This window comes from Nicotiana tomentosiformis, chromosome 12 (genome assembly GCF_000390325.3).
Source record: "Nicotiana tomentosiformis chromosome 12, ASM39032v3, whole genome shotgun sequence".
NCBI classification, from domain to species: domain Eukaryota; kingdom Viridiplantae; phylum Streptophyta; class Magnoliopsida; order Solanales; family Solanaceae; genus Nicotiana; species Nicotiana tomentosiformis.
Genome location: NC_090823.1, coordinates 2,075,171 through 2,091,676, shown reverse-complemented (window position 1 = coordinate 2,091,676; position 16,506 = coordinate 2,075,171). Strand labels below are relative to the sequence as shown.

Genomic DNA, 16,506 nt, shown 5'->3' with positions numbered 1-16,506 from the left:
ACGTCGTCCACATGAATTTCACATAACAAATAATTCAAGAGTTCTATTCTCTTAAGTCAAGGTTAACTACGACACTTACCTTGTTTTATAATTTCAAATGATCACTCGACCACAACATTTCCTTTTGAATTATTCTCCAAACCAATCAAACCTAGCAAATTATTTACCAACAATTCGAATTGAGCTTTAGAAATTATTCACAATTCGAAAGAGACTTAATTTAAGTCATTTTCGGAAAAGTCAACCAAAAGTCAACGTGGGACCCACTTTTCGGGGCCCGTAAAAAAATCACGAAATCCGAACACCCATTCCGATACGAGTTCAACCATATAAAAATTATCGAATTCCGACATCGGATTGCCATTCGAATCCTAAAATTATAGTTTATGAAGTTCAAAATGCAAATTGAATGATGAAAACAATGATATATTCATGTATATTAACCAAATCCGAGTTAGAATCACTTACCCCGATGAATTTCTTGCAAAACCCACGAAACATCGTCACAAATAGAGCTTCCAAAGTCCAAATATAAAATAATACCCTAAACCTCGGTTATATAGTACATAATCTGACCTCTCATTGTGCTGACCGCACATTTTCTTGTGCGGTCGCACATACCGGGTTCTGCGGCCGCGATCCAAATTATGTGGCTGCACTTCAATAGTGGCCACACTATCAGGCTTCAAATGTCCAAATGATTAATGGTATACTTTTCTGGAAACTAGATTCAAAGGGCTATAACTTCCGTTTTTGAATCATTTCCAAATTTCTTATAGATTAAAAGATATAAGCTTCCGAAGTCAGACCATCGAACCTGCAGAACCCCCTGAAGTGCGACCGCGAGAAGAATTGTGCGGTCCGCATTTTTCCTTTGCCTCAGCACTCAAAAATGTGCCCACTTCCAAAAGTTCCAGAACAACATCAGAGTGCCGAAATGCCCAGACTCGCTCAAAACTCACTCTGAAACTCACCGAGCTACTCGGGATCCCGTACAAATATACCAACAAGTCCTCTAACATAATACAGACGTACTCGGGGTTTCAAATTACGTCAAACAATATCGAAATTATAATTCACACCTCGATTCAGATTTATGAGTTTATGAAATTTTCAATTCTATAACTCACGCCAAAACATGTCAACTCAATCCGGAATAATCTCAAATTTTGCAGGTAAGTCCCAAATGACCTAACGGAACTATTCCAACTCTCTGAATCTCTATCCGAGTCTTATATCTATAAAGTCAAATTCACGGTCAAACTTTGGAAATCTTTAGCCTTTAGATTTCTAGTTTCCATTAAATGGCGATAATTTGAGCTAGGGACATGCGAATTCGATTCTGGGCATATGTCCAAGTTTCAAATCACGATAGGGACCTACCAGAACTTTTAAAATACTGATCCGGGTCCATTTGCTCAAAACGTTGACCGAAGTCAACTCAGTTGAGCTTTAAAGCTCTATTTCACATTTTAATCATTTTTTCACATAAAATCTTTTCGAAAAAATTTATGGACTACGCACAAAAGTCGAGGAATACTCAAAGGTTCCTATTTGAAGTTTTAGAATAAAGAAATAATTATTAAATTTAAAGATGACCTATCGGGTCATCATAAAAGCGTATAGACAAATCAGTTTCAAATAATATTCTTGATAAAGAAGAGGAGCAAATAATCAAAATGATTATAATAATGAGGCAAATGATCTAGAAGATCATATGACATAATACTTCATAAAATCTCAGGAGAGGTTCATGTACCTGAAATATAAATGAAGAGATCTCTATGTTATGTCTTTATGAATAAATATTGGAACCGATATAAAATGTTCGTCGACGACATCTATCATAACACTAAGTATAGATGAGGATCTTAAGTCTATCGAATAGAGACACAAAAATATTGGCCAAATGGAAGAGACACAATTCGAATAGAATTGGTTTCATATGAAAGACATGTAGTTTTGGACATGTAGTTCAAACACTTGAAAGTATAAAGTCAACAGAGTGTGCAATCACTTTTATCTATCTTGTATGTTTATCATGACATGATAACTTGATATGCATCTAAAGTCTATTTATATGGCTTATATGACTTAACTTATAGGACAATCCCTGAAGGATTTAAATCGCTTAAAACATATACAATTCTTGGTCCTGATGTACCACATCCTAAGTGCAATTTGTGCACATAGGTATCTTGCCATAAATATAAGCATGATAATACGATAGTAAGAGTCTTTACCCCTATGCAAAGATATTGAAATGATGATTCATACGAAGACAATACATCTTTATCGGGAATGATGATTTCAAGGTGCAACATATTCATTCAAGTAATATGGATGATTTGTTTATCAAATCTATACCAACGATCTTTTGAAGATGGTGCACAAGATTGGAATACAAAGGCTCAAAGATGTCAATTGATTGTCTCATTAGGGAGAGTTAATACACGTTGGACTCTTTTTTCCTTACAAGGTTTTGTCCCACTGAATTTTCCTTGCAAAGTTTTTAACGAGGCAACCGAAAAGCGTATTTCTAAACACGTGTGCTCTTTTTCCTTCACTAGAGTTTTTTTTCATTGGGTTTTATTTTAGTTAAAATTTTAATGAGACACATTATCTGATGAATAGACATTCAAGGGGGAGTGTTATAAATAGAGTTTTATTTAAGGTGAATGTCTATATGTTAGAGAAATTCTATGGTTTGTTACTTTGTGGTTAAGTCACTTTCCCCCTATAAATAGAGGGGTTCTATTCCATTGTAATTAATCCCAAATCAATAAGAATTCTCTCTCCCTACTTTTCTCTACAATTTTCTTCTTCTTCTTCTTTTATAACATAAAGGTAGTAATAAAAGTCTAAAAATAAGCAAAATACGAGAATAAGGATTCAAATAGAAAAAGGAAGAAAAAAATTATCTAAAAAAGACGAGCAAAAAGGGAGTTTCGCTCTCCTTGCATATATCAAAGCCAGGTTTCGATCCTGGGACCTGTGGGTTATGGGCCCACCACGCTTCCGCTGCGCCACTTTGATTTTATTGTTGTACCAGCACAAAATATTATAGAAGTTAAAGAAACGTTGAAGGGATCAAAGTGTCACATTTACAAAATAACGGGGGTCGTAGAATAAAACTACCCAGTAAATTTACGAAACGGTTCACTGCTACAAAAAAAATCTCTTCTTCTGTCTATAAAGACCGTCTCTTATTTCACTGTTTGAACTCTCCCTTTTTTGCAGAAATCGAGTAGGAGGATTTCTGAGGTAAAACAAATTGTCTTATCCTCTTTCAATTCTAGTATTTGTAAATTTGTATCCATATATCTCATAGTACATGTAAACTGTTCGTAAAGCTCGAGCTGATTTAGGGTTTTTTTGTTTTATTTATTTTGTGTAATTAGGGATTTGGTAACGAATATGGCATCCAAGCGAATTCTGAAAGAGCTCAAGGATCTCCAGAAAGATCCTCCTACCTCTTGCAGCGCTGGTACCATCTCCAACTCTTTCTGTTCGTTTATTTTCTTCTGTATATTTTTTTTCTTATGTTTATTTTTTGGTGATTTTTCAAAATTGGCTGGTGCTTTGACGAGTAAGGTTTGCTTGAGAATACTGTTGATGAAAAGTGTGCAAGTTTTTGCACTAACAAGTTAATTTAACTTTCAAAAGAAGAAGCAATAGTGACAAATTGATGTATTAAGTAGCTGGTTAAGTGGCACAAGGGCGGGCTTGGCCTAGTGGGAGGAGAACCCTGAGGTCTTAGGTTCAAAAAAGCACTAAGTGATTTCTTTCTATCTGCCTAAGCCTAGACCGTTGTGGGCAGAGTTAATGGGTACCTGTGTTGGTTGGAAGTAGCAGGTATCCGATGGAATAGCGCGCAGGCTGGCTCGAAAACTGCCGTCAGGAAAAAAGAAGTAACTATGGTTAAAGTGATAATTTTTTTTTTAATCATGTTAAAGAAATGTACATTGGGCCTAACTTAACTCCAACAGCTAGCTCAAGAGGTGAGTATTGCCCGAGCCATATTAAATAAACCACCTATCCCTTAAAGCACCAATTTAGGGCTCGTCACAATGCGTTTGTTCTTGCTGCAAAACACACGTGTGGATTAGAATTTTTTTCTGTCTAGTGATCCTCCTGTGAGGGCTGAGGTTACAAGAATTAATAAAATGAAACTGGCTGATCTTTTTTTGAAGATTATCCTTTTTAGTTTCCAGACTACATGATTCCTTAGTTATGGTGTGGGAAGTGTGAAGAATTCAGGTTGTTCTTTTGGGGCATGATTGGACATTTTTGCTGTTTTTTTCTTTTCTTTTCACCTTTTTCTATTATCCAGGTTTTAGTGAGGGGATACTGAATGATGAAAAAAGGTCAGTGAGTCTGGTTCACTATAAATTTGCTTAGTCTGCAAAAGGTAGGCTGGTAGAACTCAGGTTATCTGGACTTGGACCTTAGATGAACAAATTTTTGATGAAAGGAGCAATCTTGAGCTTGTTAGAGGTCAAAATGAAACGACTTTTAAATCTAGCTGGAAATTTGAAACAACTTGGAATGCTTTTTGTTTTAGATTAATCTTAATTTTTTTGCAGCCTTTTTCGGGAATAGTAGTAGGGATGTGAACGCTTCTTCTGATATTTAGTTTTGCCTATGAAATATCTGGAAAGAAGTATCTCCTCTCCACTGTAGAAAGATGAATAATTAAAGAATCTTTATTTGAAGAAAAAGGTAAGAAATAATATCAAATGCTGTGCTTACTAAAGAGAGCAAAAGCACGAAAGTAATTGTATATATAGTCAGGTTAAACTCATCAGATTCAAGAATAACATCATAAAGCAAAGAAAAGATTGGACCTGCGGTGTTGAGAGAAGAAAAACGATGGTAACTGCTATGTCCATTATTTTTCTTTCATGAAGTTTTTTTGTAGGGATGAGATTTGAGCATACCACTTACTTCCATGTACATGATTTTGCTTGCTGTGATATTTGGAAGGAGCAGACAGTTGAAGGGGCTATCAGAGTTTAGCGTTCAGTTCAAAGATAGAGAAAGAAAGGTGTACAGGGGAGAAGAGTAACAGCTAGGATGTTACTGTTTGATTTTGGATCCTATGGTAATGGGAAAAAGAGTCATTGGGAAGACGGTAGAGTTAAAACTGAAGGGCGTACAAAAAGGAAAGGATGATAACATCTTGGTAACAATTAGAGACTAGAGTTAAATGCTAGGACTTTCCATTTTTCTCTTTGAGCTGGTTATATTTTCATTTAAACTAGGTTTATTGATTCAGCTTGAGGAATTAAGTACCTACCAGTTCTCTTGGCTTCTTTTGTAGCCTGAAACTTTTATTACTGCCACGTTTTTTCATTGTGTTGCGATCACAATGATGTCAAGTAACTTAGTTACCTGGTGCAGAGTCCATTACAACATCATTCAAGGTGTCTCATTCGATGGACAACAAAGAACGTGATGTTTTATTAATTTCTCTTTCAGCTAATTATTCAGCTCATGTGAGTGTGTTGAAAAGACAGTCCTCCTCCCCCCAAGAAAGAAAATGGCAAAATAACCATGAGGGAAAAAGAACATAATGAAACGAGAAGGAAAAAGTTCTCATATTTTCTCGAAGTTTGCTTGAAATGTAGAATCTTCCATTTAGTCTGTCAATATGATTTCCTGTCGCCAGTGACTTTGTGCCTCTTGTATGAGGATAAGATGGCTAGGTTTCTGGTTGCTTTTAAGATAATAGAAAATTTTAACGAGCCTCATTGAAGAAAACATTCTTTAGTCTTCTGAACTATGGAAGGACTCACCAAAATGTTGGAGAGGGCTAAGCAACTACAATGGATACAAGGTTTTCAGGTGGGAAGGAACCCTAGTAGCGCAGTCCTAGTATCTCACCTGCTCTTTGCAGATGATACTGTTATCTTCTACGGCAACGAGAGATCACTAGTTCTGAACCTTAACTCGACGCTGATAATATTTGAGGCACTCTATGGACTGCACATTAACATGATAAAAAGCATTATGTACCTCGTGAATTATGTTCCCAAGTCCTAACATCGAGGAGTTGGCAGACATTCTATGTTGCAATATAGGTACCTTGCCTACCACATATCTAGGACTACCATTGGGGGCCAAGTTCAAATCTAACGAAATTTGGAGTGGTGTGCTGGAAAAGTTTGAGAAAAGGCTTGCAACATGGTAGATGCAATACCTCTCCATGGGCGGCAGATTAACCCCCATCAACAGTGTCCTAGATAGTCTCCCCACTTACCACTTGTCATTGTTCCCAATACCAAGCTCAGTCCTAAAACAGATGGATAAACTTAGGAGAAAATTTTTATGGGAGGGATGCAACACCACACTTAAATTCCCACTCGTAAAATGGTCTAAAATAATTCGGCCAAGATATCAAGGAGGCTTGGGTGTTTTAGATTTATATTTGGATAGCAAAGCAATGTTATTGAAGTGGCTGTGGAGATATGGGCAAGATAGACCTGGACTATGGAAGAACATCATTGATGCTAAGTATGGGCAACATAATCACTGGTGTACAAAGAAAATAAACACTCCTTATGGCATTGGCCTATGGAAGAATATCAGCAAGCACTGGGATGAGTTCTTTCAAAATATAACCTTCAAGGTTGGGAAAGGAGGAGATCATGTTAAATTCTGGAAAGACAAGTGGCATGGAGATAATGCACTGATGGATATATATTCTAATCTATACCAGATTGCACTCAACAAGGAATCTACTGTTGCTCAGAACAAAGAAAATGGTACATGGTGCCCCCTGTTTAGACGAAATCTACAGGACTGGGAGATTAGTTACCCACTAACTATGTTCAACTCTTTAGAAGGCCATATCAGTGATGATCAACAGCCAGACAAACTCAGATGGGAACACTCTAAGGGGGGCAAATACACAGTCCAAGATGGTTACAAACACTTTTGTTCCCAGAATGGTATGATAGATAACTGGTCTTGAAACATATCTGGAGAACTAAGGTGCCTGCAAAGGTGAATGGATAGCTATAAAGGGGCTATGTCTCACTCAAGACAACTTAAGCAAGAGGAACATTACACTTGTTAACAGATGTTACATGTGTCAACAAAATTCAGTAAGTGTCATAATCATCTTTTCCTCCATTGCGCAGTTGCAAGTGAAATCTGGAATCTCTTCTTCTCTATTTTTGGTCTGAAATGGGTTATGCCTCAGACAATAAAGCAAGCATATGAAAGTTGGTGTTTTTGGAGAGTTGACAAAGCCATCAAGAAGATCTGGAGAATGGTTCCAACTTCCAACGGTAATTTTTTGGTGTATCTGGACAGAAAGAAGTCAGAGGTGTTTTGATGGCATCGCAACTCCAACCTACTCCCTCAAGACTATTTGCTTAGTTAATCTATTTAGCTGGATTTATCTTTCCCCTGTAACTAGTGCAGATCACCTTGTGGATTTCCTTAGCTCCCTGTTCTTAGCATAGATTTTTGCACTGGAGCTAGTTATCTACCTTTTTGTACCTTTTGCATCTTCTTGATGCCTATTAATGAATCACCCTTCATCAAAAAAAAGAATCAGGAGGAATTAGGTTGTGGCATTTAGAAGAGACTCTTATGTTTCTAGTTCGTCTGTTTTTTCTTTTGTGGTAGTATTGCAGCTTCTTATTTGTGGAGGTCATGTATTAGCATTCTTGGTTCAGTGATGTTATTTGTGGAGGTTATATCCTGGCGTTCTTAGTTTAATACAAATCCGAGGAGCTTTGCTCCCTTCATTCCTAATGAAACTAAACGCAGGAGGAACAATAAATAAGAAAAGGCTAGATGATTGATTTTCTGGTGATTAGTAAAATGATTAAATGATACATTGTAAGGTTCCAAATTGCACATGATACAAAACTTTGAAAGATCTGCATAAGGTAAAGGTGGATTGTGCATCTGAACCAGCCTACCATGTCTGTGTTTATTCTTGAGATGTGTTTGCTATCTGCATGCGGAAAGTTATCTGATTCTTTCTGCTTTATCTTTTGCTATTTTATTAGCAGTAGCTTTGTGAAACTTGTTAAGGTCTATAATTCTACATGTGGAACATTGTTCTCTGATCATTATGCTGTTTCTTGTATCAGGCCCAGTTGCTGAAGATATGTTTCATTGGCAAGCAACACTTATGGGTCCATCTGACAGTCCTTATGCTGGCGGAGTGTTTCTTGTTACCATTCATTTTCCGCCTGATTATCCATTTAAGCCTCCAAAGGTATCCTATCTATGACATGGGGTTATATTTCATCTTGATGACTTACGTGATAAGTTGCTTGTTTGCTTATCAATGTACTATTCCTAAATCGTGCTGGGATTCTTTTTTCAGGATCAAATGTATTGCCTTTTTTTTTTTTTTTTTTTTTTGCTTGCAATTATTTATCAATGGTTCCAAATGTCTCTGTTCACAACAATATGTTAAGCCAAGTATGTTACAGCTCATTTGCTAGGGAGAGCTGCTTTCTTCCCCTTTATGAATTCAAACTAGTGTGAATAGGCATTCTGTAAAGCTCAATTTTGTTGGTGTTAGTCATGCCTTAAAAGTTAAGTGAATTGACTGTAATATTTATGTAGATTGGTCAATTAAACCTGCATCAAGAAAGCTCAACCATTTTCTGAGTATCTGCATTTTGTTAGCGCGGTAATGATGGTAATTCCTGTGAGTTTGTCTTGTGTGCTTATTTGTTTACTCAAAAGCATCTCAAGTTTGCTCTTCATTCCTGTATTACAAGAAAGAGTACTATTGTTCCCCAAGTGGTTTTCGAGAGTCGTCTTTGCTCGAGCTTTGCTTGTGTGGAATCCACTGAAGCCATGAACTGGGGAGGACGATTACAGCATGTTGTGCAATTGTAAGAAGAATGACTTGGATTTGGACCAAGGAGATTGGTAAGTGTTTGAGGTACAAGAATAAAACTTGGAGATCCTAGGTTTAAATCCTAGCTACACCACTCAGAGTGAGGCACTCTGCTCCAGCCTTAATAGGCTGGTTTACCTGGAACCTGTGTTTGTGTGCTAGTTGCGGTTTGCTTGGTGGATCAGTGGAAGTGTGTGTTCAAGTTGGTCCCGACACCACCTTCATCCAAAAAAAACTAAGCAGGATAGCTTGGATTTCCCTTTAGGTTCATGTTGCATTGAGCCATATCACGAGATCTTGGAATTCTCTACGCTCTTCGGTATTGGTCTACGAATCAAGAACATGCATCTTGTTAATTTCATCAAGAACATTCCCTCGTGAGTACTATGTTGAACTCTCAACTAGAGGGGGATCTGAAAGTCTGTTTTTCTTGTTGGTATCCTAGTTAACAATTTTGCTTTATTCCATACAGAATCCTTTATTGGGCTGAGTTTTTTATGTAATTTTTTAAGAATTGGACTTGGTGTGCTCTTACATTCATTTGCCAAAGTACATAGTTTTTGGCTGTCTCGCTCCTTTCTTTTCTTTACTCTTTTAACCCTGGGATATTTCAGAACTTATAAATGGAACAATGTGCAGGTAGCTTTTAGGACAAAGGTTTTTCACCCAAACATCAACAGCAATGGTAGCATTTGCCTCGACATTTTGAAGGAACAGTGGAGCCCCGCACTCACAATATCCAAGGTTTTGTCTTGATATGGGTTCAAACACATTTGACTTTTCGATTAATTACATCACAAGAATTTCAAGGACTAATACTGTGCACAATTGAATAAAGTGAACTAACAATGTGAATGTATTTTGGATCAGTATAACTTTCACATGCATACATCTATTCATCTAGTTGTCCTCTCATTCAACCAACTGAAAGAAGTGTGCAATAATATTTTCCTTTTGCTGAGAGTGTAAATATTAGAAACTGAGTGAGTACCAGCAGGATTTTCCGTGTTCCCAGTTAGACTCTTATCAGTTGAAGTTGATCTCTAGAAAGCTAAATTTGTGGGTTAGGCCCCATGCCACTAACCTTGCCGCGGACTGAAAACCTGGTATTTAGATAGTTTAAGGTAAAGGGTAGTTACATTAATCAGCGAGTTTCGAACATTGTCCGGTTGGTCCTCAGAGATTTTTTTTGTTATAAAAACAGAAAAGCTAAAAGAGGGAAATTTGTAGGTCAAACCGTGCCTTGTTTATTTCAATTGCATTAACCATAATCGATCTATCAAAGTGCAGATAACATGTCAGGACACCAGATTGTGGCTGGTATACGGTGGTGGCTTATTTTGTATCTGTTCCTTGCAGGTGCTGCTGTCTATCTGTTCTCTGCTAACGGACCCTAATCCTGATGATCCTTTGGTGCCTGAGATTGCTCATATGTACAAGACCGATAAAAGCAAGTATGAAGCCACTGCTCGGAGCTGGACTCAAAAGTATGCCATGGGTTAGTTGCTGAAACACAAGTATTTGGAGGTGCTCCTTTTCCTCTGATCTTTTTGTTTTTTTTATCTATGATGTATTAAGTAATTGTGTTTCTTATGCATAATTAACTCAAGGGGAAAGGTTGAATTGTGACCCTCTGTGAAACACTTAATTTGCCTTATGTGTGTAAGATTAAATGGTTTTGAAATTCTGCTGGATGGGTTCTAAGTGGTAAGCATTTTAACCATTGGTATCTGCTACGTGATCTCTCATATATGTGAAGCAGTCCAAAGCCTTAAAACTTGAGTATTTTTTTGGTTAATCTCCAAAAGAAAAATGCAATTTTTCCAATTGGAAGTAACATGTGATACATGCAGGCAGGCAACAATCTTCTTTTTCTTCTCCACTTCTCTTCCCATTAAAAATAATAACGACTAACTAATGTCGGTAGTTGAGAGAAGTAGAACTGTCTATAAAGCAACAATGTTCTTTAAATTTGTCCACATAATTTTGTGCTTGTTCAATTGCACATCGAGTTTTATCAGATTTGCATGATTTTGTATTATTTACAAACAGCCTATTTGTTAAATTGTTTATTTAAAGTCCACCCCATTGGCCTAATTTTATGTGTTGTTCAACAAAGTATTCTTCCACTTTGTAATTTCAATCGATCAAACTGTTCCAAATCTGTTCTGAATGATCTTAAATTTGAAACAGATCCTCCAGATGCCAACACAAATGATTACCAATTTAATCAAATAATATCATCTTAAATACTTTTTAAGGTCCAACAATAAAGTTTTAAATTTTTTTAAAGCAAATCACCAAATCAATATATGAACTAAATTTTTTAGCACAAATTAATAACACTCAAACAATTTTAATAATAATCAATCATTAACTTTCAATTTTCACCCCCAAATAATTTCAAGCTTCAAATATTGAAGAACTATGGTGATCTTGACGAAAGAAATCTATTTTTGCAATAAAGTCATAAAAGGGACGATATTAAAGACCAGTCTCTTAGTGCGACAACCGGTGCAATTTTGTCAATATTATTCCCTATGTCTTTATTAGAATAGGTCCACAATTAGATTTTTTTTTTTAAATTGTAGAAAATAATTTGTTTCAGTTCTTTTGGTGCAAGAAATCAACAAAGACGTACTTATAATGAGTAGCTAAACCAAGAATACATAAAACGTGTACCAATTTCTGGAAGATCACATATCACATTTTAGTTTCCTCTTAATCTCCACAGTATAAGAATAAGACAATATGCAGAATAATGAGTAGCAAAACCAAGAATATGTAAATATTGTCGGATTCTCAAAATAGATAGCTTCTCAAAAGTTAGAATCCTAAACAAAGATGACTAAATTTCATGTGTCCTAGGTATAATACAAATTACAAGAAAAACCTTGTACAAATCCCATAACCTAGGCACTCTCAATACGAATGATCTTCAATAAATCCATTGTTCTTTTAGAAGTTAATTATATTGAACATCAGCTGCATGAACAAGATATGTCACTGCCAAAGCCAACAACATTAATACACATGCAATCCCCTGGTCAATTGTTGTACCTACAATACAATTACCACAAATCAATTAAAACACTTCCATGCTTACTGTTTTTTTAAATAACCATGATGTCCTGGCCAACACGCACGAGAAAACACAGATTTATGTTTCAAGGCAGCTACACATTCGTTAAGAAAGACATTTAAAAGTCTTCGCAACAACATACCAAGTGTAATCCCACAAGTGAAGTCTGATGAGAGTAAAGTATACGCAAACCTTATCCCTATGTTGTGCAGGTAAAAAGATTGTTATCGAATAGACCCCCGAGTCAAGATAATCATAATCACAATAGTATACAACATCAACATACCCAGTATTATCTCACATCGTGGGGTCTGGGGAGGGTAGTGTGTACGCAGATCTTACCCTTACCTTTGTGAAGGTAGAGAGGTGGTTTTCAATAGACCCTCGGCTCAGGAAAACATAAGCACCACATTAATTAAGAGATAGACAAGAAGCGACAACACCAAAAAGCCATGTAAAAGCAACATAAAAACAACACGATAATAAGATGATCAAAATGAAAGAAAACGACGGGTGGTCAAAGAAACGTACTACCAACAGAATGCGAGAGTGCGTACTAATACCACCGGTATGAACAATCTAGACCACCTACCCTAATCCTCGACCTCCACACCTTCCTATCAAGGGTCATATCCTCGGTTAGCTGAAGCTGCGCCATTTCTTGCCTAATCACCTCTCCCCATTTCTTCTTCGGCCTACCTTTACCTCGCCGTAGGCCCTCCAATGTCAACCTCTCACATCTCCTCACCGGGACATCTATACTCCTCATCCTCACATGTCCAAACCACCTAAGCCTCGCTTCCCGCATCTTGTCTTCAATAGGGGCCACACCCACATTGTCGCGAATAACCTTATTCCTAATCCTATCTAACCTGGTGTGCCCGCACATCCATCTCAACATCCCCATCTTTGTTACGTTCATCTTTTGAACATGGGCGATCTTCACAGGCCAACACCCAGCCTCATACAATGTAACCAGCATGACCACTATTCTGTAGAACTTACCTTTAAGTTTTGGTGGCACCTTCTTGTCACACAAAACACCAGAAGCGAGTCTCCATTTCATCTATCATGCTCCAACATGATGTGTGACATCTTCATCAATCTCCCCATCCCCTGAATAATAAATCCAAGGTACTTAAAACTTTCTCTCGTAGGAATAATCCGACAATATATAGTCACAATAGTATATAAAAGAAATATGATATCGAAGAAGCAGTAACAACCAGAAGATATTGAATAGTCTTTGCCTAAGCTAAAATACCCCTTATTTTTCGCTTAAATGTATCACGTGATTACTCTACTAATTGAAGCGTAAGGAGAAATTTGAAGGAATAAATGCAAGAAATTTTGGAACAAATAAAGTTTGTCGAGGAGAGAGCAACAAGGAAGAGTACGATAAATAAGTATTGGCACTGAAATTTGGAAAATATATGCTACTCCCTCAGTTTATTTTAGTTGTCCACTTTAGATTTTTTACGTCCTTGAGAAACAATGATTGACATGAGTATTTTACCACAATAACCCTACTAATTGATATTTGTTCTCAATAATTGAAACCAATTCTCATACGTAATTATTATAGCCAATATGAAGTTCCAATATTTTTTTTTATAGATATCAATATTTTACAACTCATCCATCTCTTTAGTTTAAAAGCTTGATCTTCATATCTCTTTTCTGAATCTTTAACTTCAATATTCTTTGAATCTTCGATCATTTTAAGTAAGTTCTCTGCTTCGATATTTATGAAAATTTCAAGTGTTTCCTTCAATATGTTTTTCACATCTTCGTCCATTCCTTAAAGAAGATTCTCACAATTTTTTTGACTAACTGGAGAGTTAAAAAAAACTTTTGAAGAAAAGAAAATATTCTAAAGTAGAGAACAAAAGATGACTTTAAGTGGAGTTTTGTATTAACGATGAGGGTTAATGGAAAGTTTTGTGCCAATCCCAATATTAAGCATTGATGAGCTAAAATTGACCATTAATTTTTGAAGAAGTCTTGGTAAATGAATTAAGGATAAAACAAGGGAAAAAATTGTCTCTTAATATACTAAAAGTGACAACTAAAAATAAAAATATATTTTTAGAATACTAGACAACGGCTTAATGGTCAATTTTAGCTAGCCAATGCTTAATATTGGGATTGACAAAGAACTCTTCGTTAACCCTCTTAATTAACACAAAATTCTACTTAATCTTTGTTCTCTTCTTTGGAATATTTTTTTCTTCAAAAGTTTTTTCTTTAACTCTCGGTTAGTCAAAAATATTTGTGAGCATCACATTTAAGAAATGGACAAAGATGTGAAAAACATATTGAAAGAAACACTTGAAATTTCCACAAATATTGAAGTAGAGGACTTACTTAAAATGGTTGAAGATTCAAAGAATATTAAAATTAAAAATTCAAAACAGAGAGATGAAGATCAAGCTTTTAAACTAAAGAGATGGATGCGTTGTAAAGTGCTAATTTCTATAAAAAATTAATGTTAAACATTGATTCTTCATATTGGCTACTATAATTATGTATGGGAATTTGGTTTCAATTATTGAGACTAAGTATCAATTAATAGGGTTAACAACAACAAACCCAACGAATCAATTAACAAGGTTATTGTGGTAAAATACTTATGTCGATCATTGTTTGTTAAGGGGCGTGAAAAGTCCAAAATGAACGATTAAAAGTGAACGGAAGGAGTACTATTGAAATACACTTATCATTTTCATCAAAGGCTCGGTCAAACACGATAAGATCTCTAAACATAAGTGTTTGTTTTGAATAAGCACTTTTGGTCTTTCAAAAGCGTGACCAAACAAGTTATAAATCACCAACAAGGATTGTGGTGAAGTGGTAAGTACTCCTTCATCCTTAACCAGAAGTCTCAGATTCGAGCTCTGTGTATGAAGTCAACTTTGTTAGAGAGCGCTTTATCCCAATGTGGGACTTCCCGGCGTGAATCCGAATTTAGTCGGGTCGCAAACTGAACATCAGGTGGGAAAACAAAAATAAAACATAGATCTGAATATTGGCACGGGAGATCTGGAAAATCAACAAGCCAATTTTCTTTGCTTAATTCATTTTATCATTTCAACCAAACACAATCAGCAGTTCAGCACTATACATAAATAGAACATCCATATCCAACCAAAAGTTGTCTTTAACTCGAATTATATATTAATTGATAGATTGAGTATGCAATCAATGCGTTCAACCGAACTCAGAAAACTAACTCAACTTTTGAAAGGAAGATGATATTACGTTTGAAACCATAATTTCAATTATATGTAATAAGTTCAATAGTAAGAGGTTGAATCCATCAGATAAAATCCTAAATACCTCTCACTAAAAATATCTAAATCATGGTCAAACTAGTTTGAAGGGATCTTTAGAGCAACGGTAAACTTGTATCCGTATAACCTATAAGTCATCAGTTCAAGCCGTAAAAATAGTCACTAATGCTTGCACTAGGTTAGACGTATCTACGTGAACGCGAGATACTTTATACAATATACTTTATACAATATGCTGTCTTTTTTCATGTTCGAACTACTATATATTAATTGGCGGGAACTGAATCCAATATTTTCGACACATACATTAAAAATCACCAATTTTTTTAAAAATATACTCCTTACATCAGTAATAAAAAGTTGAACCTGTCAAATAAAATCCTAGATCCTATATTTAAATCATGAATTACCATTGAAAGCAAAAGAGAAAATAAAATATAAAAAAGAAAAACTAACCGTCGCTGGTCGGAGCCGGTGCCGGTGCCGGAGCAAAACCTTCTTGTCCCTGAACAGCAGGCAAAATGATCGAGAGAACAAATACTAAAACGAAACCAAACATCAATTTATCAGATCCCATACCCATTTTTTTGTTCTCTTTTTAAATTATTAAATCTCTCTTTTCAATTAATTCTTAATTTTTTCTTACTCTCTCTGCGAACAGCCTCAAACGAAAAGATCTCTCGAAAGAGAGCCGTGCGCAGAGAGAGAAAATTAAACAAGACGATTTCCTTTTAAAAAAATCACAATTAATACAAATTTTTATGAAAATAATGTGAATATTTGAAGGATGAAAGGTTGTAATAACGGAGAGTATTTTGTTTATATGGTTTTTATTTACGGCTTTTCGTTGGATTCAGTGAGTGGTAAACCGGGAGAATCGGTAATCGGTATTCTTGTCGACGGGAAAAATGTGGGGTCCACGACACATGTCTCGGAAATGGCATGTGATTATTGTTTCCCACCGTCATCGGCGGTCCATATATTTCCACGTGTCAGGATCTTATTTACCCAATTTTGGGTTGCCAGAGTTTTGGGCTCACGAGGAGTTCGAAATTCAAAAATAGCCAGATTTATACGTGATAATTGAAAAATAGCCATAATTTTAAAAGTAATCGAAATTTAGTCACTTTTTATATAAAGATAAATTTAAACGAAAACACGGTTCAAAATCCGAAAAAAATTCCAGTATAATATACTGGAGTTCAAATTTTTTACATATGAACTTCTATCATAATATATTGGAGTTCCAGCATAAT

The 16,506-nt window shown here is 35.9% G+C and overlaps 1 protein-coding gene and 1 long non-coding RNA gene across 2 annotated transcripts; one reads left to right on the top strand and one right to left on the bottom strand.

Moving 5' to 3' along the window:
* The first annotated feature begins 3,152 nt into the window (after window positions 1-3,152).
* Window positions 3,153-10,559, top strand: LOC104112060 (ubiquitin-conjugating enzyme E2 10). Its single transcript, XM_033660228.2, has 5 exons — window positions 3,153-3,264; window positions 3,402-3,487; window positions 8,112-8,239; window positions 9,515-9,619; window positions 10,235-10,559. The coding sequence occupies exons 2-5, from the start codon at window positions 3,418-3,420 to the stop codon at window positions 10,376-10,378; spliced, it is 447 nt and encodes a 148-aa protein (XP_033516119.1). The 5' UTR covers window positions 3,153-3,264; window positions 3,402-3,417; the 3' UTR covers window positions 10,379-10,559.
* Window positions 10,560-11,768: 1,209 nt separating this feature from the next.
* LOC104112058 (uncharacterized) lies at window positions 11,769-15,847 on the bottom strand. The gene is made up of 3 exons (XR_011412580.1): window positions 15,707-15,847; window positions 12,963-13,073; window positions 11,769-11,935 (listed from the first exon to the last, which is right to left on the bottom strand). It is a non-coding gene; the product is annotated as an uncharacterized lncRNA (long non-coding RNA).
* Window positions 15,848-16,506: the final 659 nt, after the last annotated feature.